This window comes from Phodopus roborovskii, unplaced genomic scaffold (genome assembly GCF_943737965.1).
Source record: "Phodopus roborovskii unplaced genomic scaffold, PHOROB, whole genome shotgun sequence".
NCBI classification, from domain to species: Eukaryota; Metazoa; Chordata; class Mammalia; order Rodentia; family Cricetidae; genus Phodopus; species Phodopus roborovskii.
The window spans coordinates 14,868,156-14,888,857 of record NW_026126469.1 but is presented as its reverse complement, the minus strand read 5'-3'; the positions used below and the strand labels follow the sequence as shown (position 1 = coordinate 14,888,857).

The following is a 20,702-nucleotide window of genomic DNA, read 5'->3' as shown; positions in this document are numbered from 1 at the left end:
AAAATTGTATTTTATTTTATTTTCCTTTTGTTTTTTTGAGGCAGGGTTTTTTTTTATTGCTTTGGAGCCTGTCCTGGAACTCACTCTGTAGACCAGACTGGCCTGGAACTCACAGATATCTGCCTGTCTCTGCCTCTCAAGTGCTGGGATTGTAGGGGTGTGCCACCAACACCTGACTGAAAACTGTATTTTATGATTAGTGGTGAATCAGAAAGTCACACTGAGAACAGAAGGGTCATATGGCTTATGTCACCATGCAGTACTATTCTATGACCAGAGCAGCATCATAGGGAAAACTGTTTACTTATGATGTCATATTGTGAGTTTGAAAAAAGAAACAAGAATGGAAGAGATAATTGTAATGTAAATTTGAACAAAACAATGAGCAGTAACTGTGAGTTTTTCATCACTATTATTAACTCTTACTGTGGGCTTGGTATTAAACCAATCACTTCCTATTATTTCACTTAATATTCAAGACAACTCCATGTCATTATGATCATGTTGTAGATAAAGGTTCTGGTGTTGGAGGGATTTTGTAACATTTCCACTTACATAGAAGGTATTTCAACTTATCCTGAGCGCTTGGTTGTTATACTACACTGAGAAAATTATCATCATGTACTTTTTTTTTTAAACAAAAAAATCAGATGGTAGGCTATTTCTTTAGACTTCTCTTCAAAGTCTTAGCAGTGTTTTGTAGGTAAAATTTCAACTCCATTACTCAGTTTTGATGACATTCTCCTAGCTTCTGCAGTAAAAATAGCGATCCATCCATTTTGTTGTTTTAACAGTTTTACCAAGGCCTTTTTTTTTCCTCTTCCTTCTCCAATTAGATGTTCGGCATAGTCCCCTGGTGTAAAAGGAGATACTCTGCTTATTTTACCACAGAGGACACAAAAGTTTAGAGCCAGTTCAAGCTTGTCATTTTTAAATTCATTGTAACTTCTTTAGATTCTAGATACCCACTACACAACACCCATATTATAGTCCCCCTTAAAGACCACGTTTGTAATATCTTTCTAATGTATATCTCTCTATTAAAATGTACTGCATTTGCCTTCACCACTGTGTGAGTAGATCTTCCATGTAATTCAAAGACTTGTTCCTGTTCAGACAGGCACTTTAACAAGGGGCGGCTTGGATCCTTGGGGAGTTGTGCCCTGTGACCAGAATGGGTAAGTACTCTGGGTGAACCACACTGTGGTTCCTATGGTTTGCCTCTTCCCGGAGTTTCACCATTACTCTTGTGAATACTAATGTAGACACTTGAACTCTGGCTTTTGATAAGCAATGATTATTGAAATCTGATCTTTTTATTTCTCCTCTTAGAATTTTCCAGATCTCTCTAAAATGTCCTTAGTAGCCTCAAGTCCATCTCAGCCCTATCTGTCACAAACTGAGGTAGCAAGGGAGACTTTGAAAACACTCTCTGAAATGAACTTTTACTTTAAGCCTATTTGCTGGAGGCTTGACATTGGCCCAGTGTAGGTGATCTAGACAGGGCACTGTTCTTCCAGAGGTGACATAGTAGGAAAAGTCAACACTGTCTCTGTATTCAGCTTTCCAGGAAGGGAGCAGCCTATGGGACAGTAGCCAGTGTACTCTGTTTCTTAGAGTCTTGATTTTGGGAACCGCAACCCCTGCCTGCCAGAATCTGATCATTGACAAAGGATTCCTTTGTGTTTGTGGGTCTGTGGGTTGGGGGTGGGAAGCTAGGAGTGGCCTGTAGTCGTGGCAGTTTTCAACTTGCTGTCTTAGAGATATGCAAAACTAACCTTCTTGTGGCTACCCTGAGTTTGCTTCCCTGTCTGCTGATCTCCCCCAGGGCCACCTCCAATGTTGTCAGAACTAGAAGTATGGTGCACGTGGTGCATGATGGTTTGAAAGTGAAAATATTTCTTCAAACTTGAGCCACAGAGTATTCCATGCACACATGGTTGATTGTAGTCCTCTTTGTAATTAAATATTTTAATTCATCCTTTAATAATGTCATAGTGTATTTTGTATCTTACCCAACTCCCTGACTTACATTCCCTTCTTTACCCACCCAACTTTGTGTCCTTTTTTTCCTTTTCAAGTGTATCAAGTCTAATTTGTGATTGTAGTGTTTTTACATTATGTAGATGACATAAAGCTGTAAAGGATATTTTTTAGGCTGGGCACAGTGGTACAGGCTTGTAACTTTAGCTATTGAGGAGGCAGGGAGATTGTAGCCTTAAGGCCTTCTGGGCTACAGAGCTAGTTCAAAATCTAAAAGATGCTAACACAAGAGGAGTGAGGGCAAGTAGATTCTGACTGACTTGAAGAAGCAGATCTGCCTCTTCATAGGAAGAAACTACTGTCATTCAGATAGTCTGTGATGTGACTCCCACCCCTCACCCCTGACCCATAACACCACAACATAAATACTGTGCTACATTTGAGAAGGGGCTTCCCAACAAGGCTAAAGGGGGGCATTCCTTTACCAGGGTTGAAGATGAACTCAATGACTTACTCTTTCAGTTAGTGAGAGAATTTCATGTGCAACATATGAGTTTTATTTCCATTGAGTTTTTAGACAAAGTCACTTTCTGTGGGAAATGATAAGGTAATAGAGGCAGTAGAGACACAAGATGCCAGGATTGAAGAGGGGATGCATGGGTCCTTTCCAAAAATGGTTTTACTGTTCACTTCTTCACCGAATGACTTGTGAATTTTCCAAGAACGAACCCATTCATCCATTTACTTATATGCTTATCAAACGTCTACAGTGGACCAAGCATCTGACATGCTAGGAGACAGATATAGGGAACATACCCAGCCCTGTAGGATTGAAAGTGGTGTGCACATAACATACCTGGAGTCTGCCCATGACCAGAAGAGAAGTGACCTAGTCACTGGGGTGGCAGTAGACCTCAGTACTTCTTGTTCTTTCCACCCTCATGCATTAAGGAAGTCTGGGATGAAGTAAGACGAAGTCAGAAAAGGAGCATGGAGCAGCTTGAGCCTTTACTGTATTCCTGAACAGAGTTGGAGGGCAGGATGGGTAATAACCCGCTGCCCTGCGGAGACTAGAGAGAAATACAGCAGTACACATCAAATCAAAGCCCTCCAAGAAGCCCTGTTTTTGTCATGAGGGCACAGGACTGAATCCTTTTCTCTCTTCTCTTCAGATTCCAGGCAGTCCACATCTTTGCCTCGGGCAAAGCTCTGCCCCAGGGTCTACTGTGTGCAGCCATGGCTAGTTGCCACTCTCTGATTCTTCTTGATGGGACTATCCAAGGAGACCCTCTGGACCTGAAAATGTTTGAAGCCACCAAATGGGTAAGTGTCTGACCTTCAGAGAACGCAGGAAATGTCGTCTTCAATGATGGCGCAACACAAACTGTATCACAGCTGTTTAATACTTTAAAAATGTGGGTTTCCAGTATTATGCAAAGGCACACTAGTCTAAGCCTGTCTTTCTGATCTGAAGCATGTATATTGTAAATTTTCTGTGGGATTAAATGAGAAGGTGCAATAAAAATCTCTGTATAGTTGTAAGTTCCAAAGTATTTGGTGCCTACTGTGAGTTTAATAATTATCAATAATGCCATTATAATTCTTACATAATTATTTTCTAATTCTCCCATTCTGTAAGCTTGTTTCAGAGTTTTCCAGAGTTAATGGGGTGAGGTAATAATATATTAATTTTCATGATTTCTACCTATTTACAGTATACACATAGGTCAAAGTATCACATTGTATCCCACAAATATACACAATTGTCATTTCTCACTAAAAATGAAAGGAAAAATATGCATCCCAGTGCATGGGAGTTAGGAAATACTATTTTCCACAGTGCTTTGGTAAGTTGGAGAATCATGGCAACCAAGAGTTTTATTCCAATTTATTGACTATTCCTCTGATTTCAAAGACTGAGAACAGAAATTCATTACAGAGTTTCACTGGAGATTCTGAAGTAGATCCAAGAGCAGACGCTTTGTGGGTAAGGAATCTCATTCTGTCTGTTTTTGCTTCAGCTCTGCCCCAGCTGATGTTCAACCTTGTGCAGTCTTCTTGCATGTTAGGACCTTAGTTCTAATGGCTGTGGCATGGAGGGATGGAAGCAGACAAGTAATATCCATATTAAAATACAGAGTGTTAACCAGTCAAAGGGAACTCTATTCTGGAATAGCCTGTCTCCGGAGTTGCTGTGGCTGTAGGCAAAGCAGGGAGGAGGAGACAGCGTGGCTTTAGCTTCTTTGCCACAGCTAAGCTCTCTCCCTGCTATTGTATGCAGCCTGGGCCCTGGGGGCCGTATGAGTGTCTCTGGGAGGGATGTCTCTGGAGGGTCTTCCTCTTCTAACAGATGTGGTTGCTTTACAGTCTCTCATCCACTCTGAAATACTGATTCTGTGTCTCTAAGTAGAGGTTACAGTTTCCTTTCTGAGATGTTTCTTGTCAGCCACCCAATTAGATGATTACAAAGAACTTTAATATCTTTAGGTAAAAAGGTTTCCTAGCCTATAATTTAGAGTCATTATTACAGTGGTTCCTAGGCAGTCATCATGCATAGGGCAAAAATATGCCTTGCTCAGGCCACTTTAGACAGATAGGGAACTTCAGTATCAACAGTGATTTTAGGGTAAGAAAGAGTGAGGTACATGCTTCACACAAAATAAGCCCGGTGATTCATACTCAACATTTCCAAGCTGAGGTCTTGAGAAGCAGACTGAACCTTTATGCAGCAATTCCAACAGCGAAAGCCAGATAAATTGCATGAATAATTCAGAAGTGCGTGTCCTTCAAGTTCCAGCATTCCCACTGCCTTGCACCTCTTGCTTTGTTTTTCTGGAGTAGAATAAGTCTGATTTCACCAGTCCAGCAGCAGCAGGAGGCCCATCAATACACTGCGATGGTTGAGGGGGTTCTTCGCAAGAGGAGGGTGCAAACTTACTGTCAATGTATGAAGACTAAACAAACACCTACAGTGAAATATCTCATTTGTGAAACAGGAAATGACTATTTCTGGGGATGGTTTCCACATCAAGGGAATGCTGGCACACACCACGGTCGTTAAGCCGACAGACACAGTTGGCCAGGTAAGCCGTGCATACCAATCTTCCCATAGCACCCACACGGGGGAAACTGTGCTCTGACCGGCAGTGTTGGGAAGCTCACAGATGTGTCTTAAACTGATGATGTGAAAAAAATGTGTTATATTTCCCCTCTATTTGGTAAAGCAGGGAGCGAGGGTGGAATAATTAATTCCCAATCGCTAGATGCTATGCCAGTATGTGCCTCTCCATTCCCCATCCATCAAGCAGGTCCCAGCGGAAGGACTTGCAATCCTGCATCAGTTCCCATTCTCATCAGCACTGCAGAGGATGACAGTCATTGTCCAAGAGATGGGAGGTGACCGACTGGCATTCATGAAAGGTGCTCCGGAGAGAGTGATCAGCTTTTGCCAACCTGACACAGGTTAGTTAATGGACATGGAATACAAATGCCAAATTTTTGTTTTCAGCCAAACTTGTCCGCACAACACTCTAGATCCAGTTGCCAGCTGTTCATCACTCATGGGCATTCCAAGCTCAATACCTAAATCAAGCTTAAAATTTCCACTTTTGCACTTCCAAATTTCCCATCTTGGGTAATGACCATCCCCAGCCCATCTTCCAATTCCTGTTTTAGGAGTCATTCCTGATTCCTAAGTAGCATTGCTACTTTTTTTTTTTTTTTTTGTTTGGTTTTTGCATCTTTTCACTTGATTGCTTTCCACAGCCTCCACCAGATTTTCAAATTCCTTTCAGATCATAGATAAATCTTCCATGATTTGAGCTCCCTATTGTACATTCATCCCTCACATTTTAGGCTTCCTCCAAGTGGTTTCAGACCCCCGTGCCTGAGCATATTGGGGTCTCTCAGCCAGAAAGCAATTGCCTTCCTTTATCTGGCCACCTCCTACCCAGGTGCACTCTGCATTCAGTTGCATTGCCAATAATGGCAATGGTCTTTTTGGTTTTAGTTTTAGTATCAGTATACTCCTTTAACCCAACTAAACAGATATCTGTAGAGCAGTGTTTGTCCGTATTATACCCTTAGCAAATATTTGTTGTTTAAACTGGAGAATGAAGAATTCCATGCATTACCTATTCCTTGTTTTTCAAGTGTTCCTGTCTCGGTGTTAGGGTTTCAGCTTTCTGGCTCCTAAGAGGTTCACATTGATAATACAGTTATGGTTACAATTTTCCACTGTCTTGCTTATGTAACTTGTTTTTTTCCCTTTTGATTTTCCAAGACAGGGTTTCTCTGTGTAGCTCTGGCTATCCTGGAACTCACTCAATAGACCAGGCTCACCTCAAACTCAAAGAGATCCACCTGCCTCTGCCTCCCAAGGGCAGGGGACTAAAGCCATGAACTACCACCACCTGGCTTTATGTAGTAACTTTTAAAAAGTATGTTGTCTTGGGTAAGAGTTGGATTGTTGTGAAGAATTTCTTCACCTGTGCTGGCTAAGTAAACATTGCATACTAATATTGTTTTTTTTCTTATTTGTTTTTAAACAGTACCATCAAGTTTTATTAGTGAACTTCAGATTTACACAACACAGGGTTTCCGGGTCATAGCTCTGGCTTACAAGAAGCTGGAAAATGACTGCCCCGTTACTGCCTTGATGAGGTAAAAGGAGAGGTTTTTTCTGAAGAAGGTGCATCTCACTGGGGAGGGCCCAGCAAAACACCATGCTCATCTTTTGTGCATTGTCTCTGAAAACGATGAGCAGGGATACAGTCATCCTGCCCTGCCCAAATCACAAAATGATGCTAACACTGGCAGAATGTATGAGAAACAGCTGTACAAAATGACTAACATAGGGTGACCTTAGGGCTTTGTGTAAAGTTGTATGGACATAAGCAGTGTTTTAGCGTTTGAAATTGTGGCCCTGATCCTGATAGAATATAAATTGGTTAGAAATAACAAAACTTCACATTTGCTTAGAAAAAAGAGAAAACTTTGTGACACAAAATATATAGCGATTGAAACAAATAAATGCCAGCTGGGTTTATGTAATGTAGGCAATGTTTACAGAAAAATAGGAAAACCTTCCAAGGGGTTGTACTGGAGAAAGTTTTGAGGTGTATATATATTAACATACAGATGCTTAGTCGATAAATGGGCTTAAGCAATGACAGTACCTCTTCCAGTTATTGTTTATCTGCCATTTGTGGGGTTATTCTATTTATTTTTCCTTCAATGTCATTTCTAGTGTGTGTATGCTCACTAACAGTAGATTAATGATGTAATATAAACAATACAAACTGCTGGTGACTTTAAAAGTCCCCAAATATTCAGGAAATTAGCCAAAAGGTGTGAGGGATGAGTGACAGTTCTTTGCGCGTTTGTCATTGCATCCAATCTTGCACACTTGCAAAGGTTCCCTCCCCAATATCACCTAGTGTTTCTTCTGTTCCCCCTGAGGACTCATGTGACAAATCCTCTGCCATTGGGAGTGGGTAAAGTAAGGGCCAGAGAGAAAGTGCTGTCTGAATAGTCATTGGTGCTAGATTTTGGAGGGTTACTAGATCACTCCTGCCTAATCAGCTTAGTGAGACCCCTGAAGGTTGACTATTTCAGCTCTGAAAGGTCAACTCAGTTGTAGGTCACTGCAGTCGAATTGGAAGTGAACCTTGAGAATAGAGAAACCTCGGGTTGGGGAGGCTGGTGCAGAGGTGGGCATGATGAGATGCATTCTGCTTCTGCTTATTACCCAGTGTGATGTGCGAGCATTCACAATCCGTAAATTCCTGGTTTGGGAACGGTAGCAGTAATGAGCACTTCATGGTGGAGGACACCACACACTTGGGTACAGTGTGGTATACAGCAGAGTGCTTGTCTTTTTAAAAGTCGAACTCTATCATGGGCAGTGGTGGTGCACACCTTTAATCCCAGCATTTGAGAGGCAGAGGTAGGTAGATCTCTTTGAATTTGAGAACAGCTTGGTCTACAAGAGGTAGTTTCAGGACAGGTTCCAAAGCTACACAGAGAAACCCTGTCTCAAAAACAAACAAACAAACAAAAGTTATTGAATTTTAAATTCTTGCAAAATCTAGTAAGGCCTACACAAATTGATAAATAGGCTCTCGTCTTAGGTTATCTACTTAGCTCCATAATCACCATGGGTATCTGTAGCTAAACTCCTCTATCCTTTGCTTATCTCTGACAAGGACAGAACAAGCATGTATGCGCGCGCGCACACACACGCACACGTGCGAGCACACATGTGCGTGTGTGTGTGTGTGTGTGTGTGTGTGTGTATGTGCATGTGCACCTCTGTGTGTGTACTTACAATGCTTCTAACATTGATATAAAGATCTTATTGAGGGTTTTGATCTGCTTTATGCATACTTCTTCTTTTAAAGGTCATGTGGGTTTTAAAAACATGAGGTTGATTTCAGGACTGACTGCTGTCTATATTACACCCACCATTCTTTATTAGTGTAGGTGCTACAGGAGGTACAATGCGATACGTCATTTCACTTCCTGGCTCAGATTTAACACTCCTGAAGAAGAGTGAAGGGATCAGATATTGGAAATAGCAGAAGCTTTGGAGAGCTGGAGATGTACTAGAGAACCACACAGGGAAAGCAGGTCATTCAAGGTCACACAGCAAGGCAGTGGTGGGCTGAGGTTGGAATAGTTGTGTTCTGATCTTATCATTCACTGAGCTCTACACTGGCCATAGGCCACAGGAGCTAGAAACAAGGAGTTCTAAGATGGCCTAAGGTGTTTGGCCTTGCAGCCACTTTCTTGACCTTATGTGGTAATTTATTATTGACTCATGTCACATAATCTCTGCAAATATCTAAACCCTGTGGCCTAAGAAAGACTGTAAAACTCTAATCAGGTATCAGTTCAGTTATCCTTGAAGGGAAGTTCAAACATCTTGTTCAGAAAGACTCTAATCACTATACCCAGAAATGCCTGTCCTGTCCTCTGACCCCACAGACCTCTGACTCTTGTTCCTGCTGTGATACGATTCCCCACATTGCATATAAAAGGTTAACCTTTTCCTCCTGGTTGTATGTGCAATCTCAGGGCTGGAGCTCCTGCAACCTCTGCAGTGATGCTCCATGTCCTCACCTCAAAAGACACCGACCGGCCTAATTCACTGTCTCAGTGCCCAGGAAGAATGCAGAAAGAATAAATGATTTCACCTTCATTTTTTGTGTGTGACCAAACATGACCACAAACAGGCAGCCAAGTTTTCTGAGTGGGTGGTATTTGCTGAACAGTTCCTGACGTGGGCAACACGTGGGCAATAATGAACAGAATCTTGACTCAGGTGGGCTCCTATTACGGGATTAGAGGCAGATAAAAAAAAAAAAAAAAAGCCAATACTGAAATTGAATGAATAAATAAAGAACCAGCTGTTTCTCTTTGGAGAAGTGTTAGAATCAGGCATCATGAGGTGGTACTCAGGACATGAGGAGGATGATTATGACAGATCATGGAAATGAATGTTTGCCACAAAATGAGAAAATTTCCAATAGGCTGAAGCAAAAGTCTAGACATGATTAACTACAGACCATATCCATGGTCAGTGGTTCAGCTAGAGCCAGGAGAAGTTATTGATGCATGAAGTTGGACTATAGCTTGGAAGCTGATCATATAGGGACTTAAAACCTATGCTCAGTATTTTAGGGAATGTTACCCTCCCAGATCTGCCCTGAGGTGAGGAGCTGAAACTCTTCACTTCCTGCCACCTAGTGGACAGATTCACAAGGTTCCAGGAGCATCTCCAATAATACTGTGTCCCTAGCTGTTATCCAGGATAGACATTCGGGGCAAGCTTGGCATGGAGGCTTTAGCGGGTGCTGTTTTCATTTGATTTCAGCATGAATTAGGCATCGCTGGGGTCTTGTTTCTGTGGGGAAATAATACAGTCATGGGATTGTTCAAATCTCCCCAAGTGCATTCCTCATACTTGTTCCTGTAGGACAGTCCTGTAGATGCTCTCATGCTGGCCTTCCCTGAAGTATGGGGACATTCTATGCAGAAGAGCAGAGCTTCCGGCTGAGAAAGAAGCCAGGATTTGGCTTAGCTTTAGTAAAGGGCCCATTCACTGGTTTCTACCACACCTCACAGGGATAGAATGATATCTGTACAGCCTTGGTTGCTGGAGAAACTGGCATTTGGTTTTATTTTTCATGTTTCTCACTTAATTGTCATGATTTTGTCTCACCTTTGTGGTTGATAGTTGAGGATATGAGAGCCAGCTCAGCCAGCTCAGAGACCCCAACAGTCATGAGCTAATTTTCTGAAAAGGCAAAAGCCAAACTTTGGTCTTACAAGTATTTCCTCTGGATTCAATTGGGCTAACTGCTGTATGTGCATCCTGACTCTTTGTTCCCAGTCATGGTTGTTTGTGGCTGGGGAACAGTGCTGGAACCAGGTCATTCCAGTGGGGAGCTCAGTCTTCTTAATGTCATTATGGTAAGGAAGCCACATGTGGTCTGTTTAATCAGGGAGAAGGTGGAATCAGACCTCGTATTTCTAGGATTACTGATCTTAGAGAATCAATTGAAGGAAGAGACAAAGCCTGTCTTGGAAGAGCTCATCTCTGCCCGGATACGGACTGTAATGATCACAGGTATAGAGCAAAGTGAAAACATGGGCACCCGGGGAACACACAGGGGTTGAATCACTTAGCAAATATTGCACCAATGCCAAGGTGTTACTCTAGGTGTCAGACATTGGCAATAAAGGGGATAAGCTACTCATCAAGCTCCTATCACAGTGAGGCCAAAGAAAGCCAACTAGTCAAGTAGTGTAACAAATGTTTTGAGGTATACAAACTGGGGTGGTCTGATGGCTGGCATTTAGATATAGTCCTATTACATGGGAATCTGAAGCAGGACAAATTTGAGGCCAACTGTGTTGACATGGTGAGTTTCAGTCTATATGGAGTGACAGAATGAGACTAAAGAAAAAAAACAAAAAACCAAAAAAACCATAAAACAAAAACAAAACAAAACAAAACAAAACAAAACCAAGCAAACAACAAACACACACCAAGAGGCTCAGCAATTAGGGTACATGTTGTCCTTGGGAGCAACTGAACTAGGGTTCAGTTACCAGCACCCACGTGGCAGCTCACAACCATTGCTAACCCCATCTTCAGAGGTTCTGACTCCTTTGGCCTCCACAGGCACTGGGCGTGCACGTACAAACATGCAGGCAAATTCTCTGTCTCTGTTTCTGTATCTCTCTCTCTCAACACACAATGAAACAAAAGAAAATCAATACAAGCAACAAAAACACATAAGAAAATCGACAAAAATCCAGATAGAGCAGTCTGGTAAAATATATCTGGCCATCTACTCTGCATAAATCACTTTAGATATTTTCTGAGTGGCAAGGCCTTTGAAATAAGAGCTGAATAACAAGAAGATATAGGGCATGCAAAGATGATGGATTTTATTGTCAAGTATACGGAGGAGGAGAATCTTAGTGTGGTCTATAAACTATGCTGACAGCCCATCAGTAATGGAATCTTTAATTCTGTAGAAAAGAACACACTGTCATCTCAACTCTGATGCTAAGCCTCAGGTCTCATAAACAAGGGGGTAATAGGAAGATATCACTCCAGGGAAATATATGATATCACTTAATGAGCACTCTTGAACTTTTCAATAAGGGATATATTATAGGTGAAAAACTGATTTCCTAATTGGTATTTCCTTCTTCTGCTGTCACTGACATTCATCCTCTTCAAAGTTTTCACTCCCTAGCACACCCCCTGAGCCCCAGCCTAAAGCTGGAGACTCTGGACTCCTTTTGCTTTGCTCAGTACTTACCCATTCCTGATTGACCCCACAATCCACAGCACTGTGTGTGCTTTGCTTTCTTCCTTTCTAACTCCAGCTTGACTCCCAGGCCTTCCTTGGGTGTTTGGTACCATAAACATTTCATTATCTACTAGCCCTTGCTATTTTGAACATCACTAGCATTTACATTGCACTTTCTCTTGGTTAGGGTTTATTTCTGTGGTGAAATGCCATGACCCAAAAGCAAGTTGGTGGGAGGAGTGTTTATTTGGCTTATACTTCCATATGAGTTCATCACTGAAGGAAGTCAGGACAGGAATTCAAACAGAGCAGGAACCTGGAGGCAGGAGCTGATGCAGAGGCCATGGAGGAGTGCTGCTTACTGGCTTACTCATCTTGGCTTGCTGAGCCAGTTTCCTTATAGAACTAGGACTACCAACCCAGGGGTGGCCTCACTCACAGTGGGTTGGACTCTCCTATATCAATCACTACTTAAGAAAATGCCCTACAGGCTTGCCTACAGTTTGATCTTATAGAAGTATTTTCTTAATTGAGGTTCCCTCCTCCCAGATAACTTTAGCTTGTGTTGTTGACATAAAACTAGCTAACACACACATGTTCACAATTTATCTTTAGCCACGTTGGAAGTGTGTGGATAAGAGCTGTTCACATTCCACTTGGGTCTTTGGTGCCTCTTTTTCCTGTGTTGAAAATTCTATTCTGCTCTTAATTCATTTTTCATTTATTCTTTGTTGGCTTTGGATGGATGGAGGACACCATGTTTTCTGACAAATCCTTACATCTCCTTTTGTCTTCATGAAGGCAGACTCTTCTGTTATACCAATGGCTTGTAAGTGGATGCTGTTTTTGACGTTTTAGCATTGTAAGCAGAATGCCAATCCAATATAGGGAACTCAACCTTCACATACATATAGCATTTCTTTTTTAAGTGTGGAGTTCAGAAATATTAGTGGGTATTCTCATTTTTTCTTTCACCCTTTTTAATAAATTTAGTCTGAAATATATCACTTTTAATATGCTTTTCTTCCTATGAAGAAAATATTCGCTATTGTTCATTTAATTATTGCCTTTGTTCTATCTTCATTATATTTTTATTCTAGAATTTCTATTTTATTTATTTATTTATTTATTTATTTATTTATTTATTTATTTACATGACAGGTCATTACAGGTCTGTGAAAGTCTCCTGTCTTTTTACTGATTTTCTTACAATTGCTCTAGTTTTATAATTTTTCTCTCTTCTTTCAAGTTTGATGATAGAGTCCCTTACTCTCTCCAAATCACAATATAGTACTCAATAATGAGCAACTATCATTACCTCCTCCAAATCACTGGTTGAGTTGAGAAGTGCTTCATTGTGTCTTAATGTGGGTGTGGCTGTATACCTGGCTCTAGGCCTCACCTGGGACAGTATTTGAGTTCCCCAGGTGCTTTTAGTCTTCGGGACACCTTCTTCATCTGTCTCTGGCAGCTGGTTTATCTTGCCAGTCATATGCTCTGCTGCATCTTTCCCTATCTAGCTGCTATGCTCTATAGATCACTACAGATTCTGCAGTTTCCCAGCCATGCCTGGGCTATTCATCCCACTCAGTAGGTCTTCCTGATATTTATGGTAAATCCATGGTCATCTCAAGCATCATTCTCTTGTGTACAATGGCACAATTTTTCTCTGACAGTCTTTTAATTTTATGTTTCATTTCCAGCTGTGTGGCTATCATATATCTGGTTGTAGTTCTCACAGAATTTAGTTCTCTGAGCATTTTGAATTTAAAATGTAAGTGCCTTACAATCTGTGCGGAGTTTTCTTCTATTATTTACACACACACACACACACACACACACACACATTTCAATCTTTGTATCCTCTCATAGGTCTCTACTAAAAAGAATGCAAGTCCTTTTAATAACTCAAGCCTCTGTTCACTTAAAAAAGTGCTCTCTGTTTTCCAATATGTAATGACTCTTTATCTATTGAATGCATCCAGTGTATTAAACAGATCTAGTAAGTAAAAAAACCTCAAGTGTTATATATTCATTTCTAAATTATCCATTTTAAGCATACATATTAATTAGTTGAATATTTCCATTTGGTTTATAAATGTTCACCTTAACCATATAAAAGATGCTTATAATAACTTCTTTTAAGTTTACTTATTGTTCTAACCATTGGGCCAAGCCTGTGGAGTACAATTGAAGTAAGGAAGGAGTCATAATATGAACAAAGGAGTTAAGACCATGATGGGGAAACCCACAGAATCAGCTGACCCGAGCTAGTGAGAGATCACTGACTCAGGTCTGACAAATGGGGAACCTGCATAAGAACAAACTAGATTCCCTTAATATAGGTGACAACAGTGCTGCTGGGACAATATATGAGGCCACTGGCAGCAGGTCCAAGATCTAACTCTAATGCACAAAATGACTTATTGGAGTCCACCAGATATGATTAAACCAAAAGATTTCCTACACTTTTATAAAGATTGTCACATTTAGCAGGGATACATTTTTCTTACAGGTTTTCCTTTCTGCTTGCTGACAAAAACATGTTGGTTAGTTATGAAGTAACATGATGAAAAGCAGCCAGAACCAGAAAAGGGGTTATGGAATCCCAGGTCAGGCTGGGAAACACCTTGGTAATTAGCTTCATACCTAATGGAAGACACGGACCCTTAGGCTAGCTCTCCAAGTCCTGTGTGTGTTGGTGTGGTCTCTTCATCATCTTTGGATGCTCCTTCTTTATTCTAGGTGACAATCTTCAGACTGCAATAGCAGTGGCCAGAAAGTCTGGGATGGTTTCTGAAGGCCAGAAAGTCATTCTTGTGGAGGCAAATGAAACCACTGGTTCTCCATCAGCGTCTGTCTCTTGGAAACTAGTAGAAGAGAAGAAACATATTCCATTTGGGAATCCGGTATCTGACTTGCCACACAGTAGTGGTAATAGTTGTGACTAGCTCAGGTTTTTGAGACAACTTCTGCAAATATGAACCCAATTATGCCAGTTTTCCACACTCTTCCCACTGTATTCTAAAGTACAGGGTTTCTTGACTTATGAAAGTAATAATTCTGTTACTCTCAAAAAAACCCTTTTATTAGAAAGAGCATAGTAAGCAGATCAGTGAGTTTAACTTCCCACACTTTCCTTTGCTTGTCAGCCACTCCATTGGGTCCAAAGGTGACTTAGTCCCTTGGTGAGACCTGTTGTGTACAATGGATAATCAGACTATGTCTTCAGGGTAGAGAAAAAAAATGTTCATTCATCTCCAGTCTTGTTAGTATTCTATTTCCATTGTGTCCTTATGGAGCAATATTAATTCTGTTAGGAAAAAAATCCCCCAACAAGTTCTCACTTCAAGGAGACAGTTGTTAAGTTGTAGGGCTTTTGTATTTGACACTCCAAATGTGTGAAGTGCACTCATCTCTGGGACTCTCAGAGATCACATTATTATGAGAACAGGACATGAGTAAGTGCTATTCTCTTATCTACCAGTGGCTGTGGTGTGTGAAGATCAGTCCAGCAAAGGGCAGTAGTTCTCTGAGGGATCAGCATGGAGTGAGATTTTTAAAGTGAGGCCCTAGTTGGGAAGTGGTGGTGCACACCTTTAATCCCAGCACTAAGAACACAGAGGCAGGTGGTTGTCTGTGGATTAGAGGCCAGCCTGGTCTACAAAGTGAGTTCCAGGATGGCCAGGGCTGTCACACAGAGAAACCCTGCCTGAGAGAGAGAGAGAGAGAGAAGGAGAGAGAGAGACAGAGAGAGAGAGAGAGAAAGAGAGAGAGAGAGAGAAAGAGAGAGAGAGAGAGAGAGGCCCTCATGCAACTTCAGTCCTTTATGTCAGATATGCTTGGGGTCCATTTGAACAATTGGGAGAACATAAAACATTTGCACCTTGCCTTTCAGGACAACTACATCAACATCAGAGAAGAAGCCCCAGATAATGGCAGAGAAGGAACTTACCATTTTGCACTAAATGGAAAATCCTTTCATGTTATAAGTCAACATTTCAGCAGCTTGTTGCCAAAGGTCAGTTTCAGGGAAGCAATGACATTTCTGTGAGGATGATGAACATGGCACTTACATAGCACCATCCCAGATAGTTTCAAAATCTGAAATAGATAAAATGAAACTAGAGTATGGTAGTGGTCTAGCATGTGGGAGGCAGAGTCAGGTGGACTCTGATTTCGAGGCCAACCTGGTCTACCGAATGAGTTCAGGGCAGTCAGTGCTATACAAAGAAACCCTGCCTGTCTCAAAATATAAACCAAAATAAAAGAAATATGCAAGTAAGTAAATAAAATAAAGATAAAATACAACTAGTTGCTTATACACATCACAAGTGAGGGAAATATTTTTGCAAAGTTACTGTTATTTCCTATTAGACTTGAAAATGATAAGCACGAGGAGTCCACTTTATACCAGCCCTAGAACTAAAGTGGCAGCATGGAGGACTGGCTTTGGACAGCTCTCACCATGTTGTCATGGTTAGGGCATTTAATGTTTAATGAGAACCCATCGGTGGGGCAGAAAGCGGGCAAGAAAGGAGAGTGCCATCATGTTTGTGGTAGATGACTCCTGTTCTGAGGGGGCCAAACTTAAAGCTCTTTTACAAAGAATAAATTTATAATAAGGGCAAGTAACTCATTTATAAACAAATAGATTTTGAACACTGCACTGAGTTCACAGCTGCAGAGAGCAAAGAACACGTTGATGTCCTACAGAAGAATTTAAAGTGTGGAGAAGGGAAACAGTGCAGGATAGTCTACCTTCAAACTATCCATGTTTCAGGGCTCATTAAGTTTGGGATACCAGCTAATCTTCATAATTGGTCAAGTCCAGAGACATGAATAGAACATAGCTAGTCTCTGTCTCTCCACCTGGTGGTTTTCTGATAGCTGGAAACAATTTTCTGGGAAGCAGTTCTTGCCTTCTCTATTTCTCTGTGGGATTGTTCAGATTCCATTGCTTCCATTTCCCATGAAGATCAAGACTTTTCAGGGTCACATTCCCCATGCAGCTAGGTTAAGTTGCATAGGGAATTATTTTTATGAATACTTATATATTGTTTTCATTGAATTTAGTTGATAACAAAAGTCTCAATGTCGACCTTAAAATATGAAATAAATAAAAGGATTTTCTTGGGAACAAATTTCTTTCCTATTCATGGATATTACCAGCTAATGTTCTATTTTCAATTGTCTTGTGTGTGACTTGCCATGATAAAAATGTTTTCCCTTTTCTTTCCCCCAGATACTGATCAATGGGACCATCTTTGCAAGGATGTCTCCAGGGCAAAAATCAAGTCTAGTGGAAGAATTTCAGAAATTGGAGTAGGTTCTTTGCCTATGGTGAAGTGATGGAAACATGACAGTCATGAGGGATGGATGGGGCCCAGGGAGCTGTGTAGTTGTGTTTGGACAGTGGTTATTACCCTGGAGATCACAGTCACTGAGGGAAACTACTACTACTTAGAAAGAGTAGTAGCAGAGACTCCATACTTCCCAGTGCTACTGACTTACAGGCTTATATGGGGCTGCCACACATTGTTTTTACAAAACTTCTCACACCAGCTATCATTGCACTTGAAGTTGGGAACTGTTGAAGGAGAACATAGGGTCATGAAAGGGTAGGAAATGGGACAGAAAAGATAAAAATTCTCAGAAAAAGCAAGAATTTAGCCTTTATTTTGATAAGTTATCATCACAAATATAACACAGAGGAGTTCATCAAATCCCTCAGTATTAAAATATTTCTTTGCTAAAGTATCTATTCTATCACATCATTAAGATGCTTCAACACTAAGAGTCTCCATTTACAGATGAAATGGGTATCCAGTGTTTATCCCTTGAACAAATTATTGCCTGCTAATGAAACCTCATGGTGGACCATATCAACATGACTCCCCCTCTAACTCCATCTTCCTAACAATGTGATTTAGTCTTCCAGGAATCATCTCTACCCAGAAAGCCCTGCTTTCCTGTGGTTAAAAACCATGAAGGGTTTCAGGATAAACTAGTTACCTTTTAGCATTGTAAAAATACAGTACATCATATGCCGTGAAAACCTGAACTAAGAAACCAACCATTTATAACCTTAGTCAACAGTTCTAGGCAGATGTATTCATCTGACCTCAAAACGCCATGCTGAAACAGACCTCTGCTTTCTTTTGTCAGTTTCTGAGCCTGACATTTCTTGTCTCATCCCAGTGGCCACTGACAGGGTACCTTTCTTCCAACAACTAGTGCTTATGATTACAACTTTACAGGTCACTTTCCAATTTAACATTTGATGTTAAAAATGGCCAAACGAGGAGATAAAATTCCAGACTTGGTTTCTAGATAAAATCCTGTGATTTCCCAACTGTGTTGTCACTTCACATAGTTGTGATCACTACCATTTTTGTGGGGGGGGCGGGAAGAACTGTTGTCTAATCAGTGAAATGTCTGTGTGAAACACTGGAACGCCCCATGATGTTCATGCAGGGTTTCTCCACCCTTTGTGTGGATCACGCAGTCACACACTACTTTGACTAGTCTCAAAAGTGGGGAGCTTCCTTACAGTAAAATGTTTAAACCCTAAGTAAGGATGATCAATTTTTTTTGTCATTTTTTTAAATTGAGCTATACATTATCCCCCACTCTCCTTCCCTCCTACCCTCTCCACTCCCACCCTCTCCCTGCCCCCCACCATATTCCCAATTTACTCAGGAGATCTTATCTAGGCAGGTCCATGTTTGTCTCTCTTAGGGTCCTCTAGTTTCTCTGGGGTTGTAGCCTGTCCTTTGCTTTGTGTCTAATACGCACTTATGAGTGAGTACATATTACATTTGTCTTTCTGGGTCTGGGTTATCTCACTCAGGATGGCTTTTCCTAGTTACATGATGGTTACTTTTTTTTTAACTAGAGCAGTTAGCTTTATGAACAAACTAACTTTGCTTTCCTCTACAATTCATGTTTCTCTTTTAGCTACTTTGTGGGAATGTGTGGTGATGGAGCCAATGACTGTGGAGTAAGTAGCTGTCAGTGTGTGACCATAACTTCTTGAAAATATTTGGGATGGTTATTATTTCCATGGATAGATTAAACCAACACTGAGGACTTGGGAAGGCTTTGATCAAAGCCACAAAATATTCAGTGGTTATTGTATGCTACCTAAGGTGGAGCTTGGTTTGGAGGTCCCTTTTCCTTAAGTAGTGACCCCTCCTTTAGGGCCACCTCCTTCCTAGATGGGGATCTGGTTGGATATCACAGGTTACCTTGTGACCTTCTGTAGAGGTGTGTGTACACAGACAATAAACTGACTCTGCTTCCAGGCTTTGAAAATGGCTCACGTGGGCATCTCTCTGTCAGAGCAGGAGGCATCAGTAGCCTCACCTTTCACGTCCAAAACTCCAAACATCGAATGCGTGCCTCATCTCATCAAGTAAGTAATCACTTACCCCAGTCTTGTTCTCTCTTGTGACTTTCAGGTGCAGATAAGACTATTCTGGGGAAGCGGGAGAGCTGTGTGCTGAGAGGTGCTTTCTGTGGAAATGCGTTCTCCTGCCTAGTGGACTTCAAAGGAATTATAAATAACATGGGGAACCAGAGAGCAGTGCCATTTCCAGTAAAAGTCAATGGTTGGACCATTTTTTTAAAAAAGGGTTGTCACTGCTTTGAATTGCATTAGAAATTACTAAGTTTAGATGCTTTGTCCTGGGAGATTGGGTAAATTCACTTGGTTTCCTGCCTTCTTGTATTTCTTTGAGGTACCCTTCTCAGCTTTAAAATTCTTTTTACTCTTTGATGTTCCCACTGAATTTGTCTTGGTCCTATCTTTGTCATGCTGGTACATTTGGCTTGGATGATAGAAACACATTGTGGCCAATTTTTGTCATCACAGCTAACATGTGTTTATAATTTAAAATATACTTGATAGTCAATTATACTTAAAAATTAGCCTGCAGATGGAGGCATGACTGGTACATTTCTTTTGCAAATTAAGAAACCAAGAGTCAGAGTACATGACTGATATGCCTGTGCTCAGAGACCACAGAGGGCTGGAGATGATATGTTTTATCCACTATTATATTTTTTTTCTGCTGTATTAATGTAATGACTTGGCTAGCTTTCTTTAAGATAGTCCTCCATGCACTTGAGTAGGGCTTGTTGAATGGGAACTTAGTGCCAGGATTTAAGGACAATCAGCAAAGACAAGTTACAGAGATTCCTGTTTGCTATTAAAAACTGGGGTAATGTAAGAGGTCATAACGTGGCTGGGAAGAGGAAGTGGCGTCTTTAGAATGTCTTGAGGAGCCGAGAAACCGGAAGAAATTAATTCTTTGGCAGAGCTAACGACAGCAGTAGGATGTAGTGAAGGATCAGGTCTTGAACGCACCGGAAGTAAATTCAAGTCCACTGCCACCCCTGCAGGAAACAGCAGGAGGTGGTAAATTCCATGTTTTTTGTTTGAGTGTGTTAATTCTTTCAACACCAGTCAACAACAGCACAAAAAGCATGCCCATTGTGCTCAGTCTATTTAGATGTGAAACACTGGTGATTTGAGTGTGCACATTATTTTTAGTTCAGTTTTAGGAAAAGTTAGAATTACTGAGGTGAAGTTTGGATCAAATATTTGCCAAATTCCTGAAGCACCTGCTTCCCAGACCTTATTTATTTCCCTTAGTTCACAGATGCAGAAACTGAGATGGGAGACTGATGTTCCAAATCACATTAGCATGTGCCTGTGAGGTCTAAGACTGGCTCCCCAGTCTCCTGGCTCCGAGTTCAGGAGCTGAGGCAATTCCATGCATAATGGACAAAAGCAACTGTAAACCAGTCCATTTCTAGGCCAGGGCTGCAGACACCGGCCTGGAACTGCCCTTTCCTGAACAGATAGCCATTTAGCTCCCTGTG

The 20,702-nt window shown here is 41.2% G+C and overlaps 1 protein-coding gene across 3 annotated transcripts in view; it reads left to right on the top strand.

The window, feature by feature from the left end:
* Nucleotides 1-20,702, top strand: part of Atp13a4 (ATPase 13A4) — a 128,644-nt gene that overhangs the window by 84,417 nt on the left and 23,525 nt on the right. For 2 of the 3 annotated variants that reach the window (XR_007834950.1, XM_051191264.1), the window contains exons 14-24: nt 1,117-1,178; nt 3,156-3,306; nt 4,980-5,066; nt 5,289-5,445; nt 6,534-6,645; nt 10,491-10,615; nt 14,559-14,722; nt 15,712-15,834; nt 17,059-17,138; nt 18,774-18,816; nt 19,121-19,230. Coding sequence is in view for 2 of the 3 variants with exons in the window: in XM_051191264.1 (XP_051047221.1) it covers nt 1,117-1,178; nt 3,156-3,306; nt 4,980-5,066; nt 5,289-5,445; nt 6,534-6,645; nt 10,491-10,615; nt 14,559-14,722; nt 15,712-15,834; nt 17,059-17,138; nt 18,774-18,816; nt 19,121-19,230 (1,214 nt within the window). In the remaining variant the exon portion in view is untranslated. The remainder of the gene's footprint in view (nt 1-1,116; nt 1,179-3,155; nt 3,307-4,979; nt 5,067-5,288; nt 5,446-6,533; nt 6,646-10,490; nt 10,616-14,558; nt 14,723-15,711; nt 15,835-17,058; nt 17,139-18,773; nt 18,817-19,120; nt 19,231-20,702) is intronic. The other variant, XM_051191265.1, reaches the window with a different exon arrangement.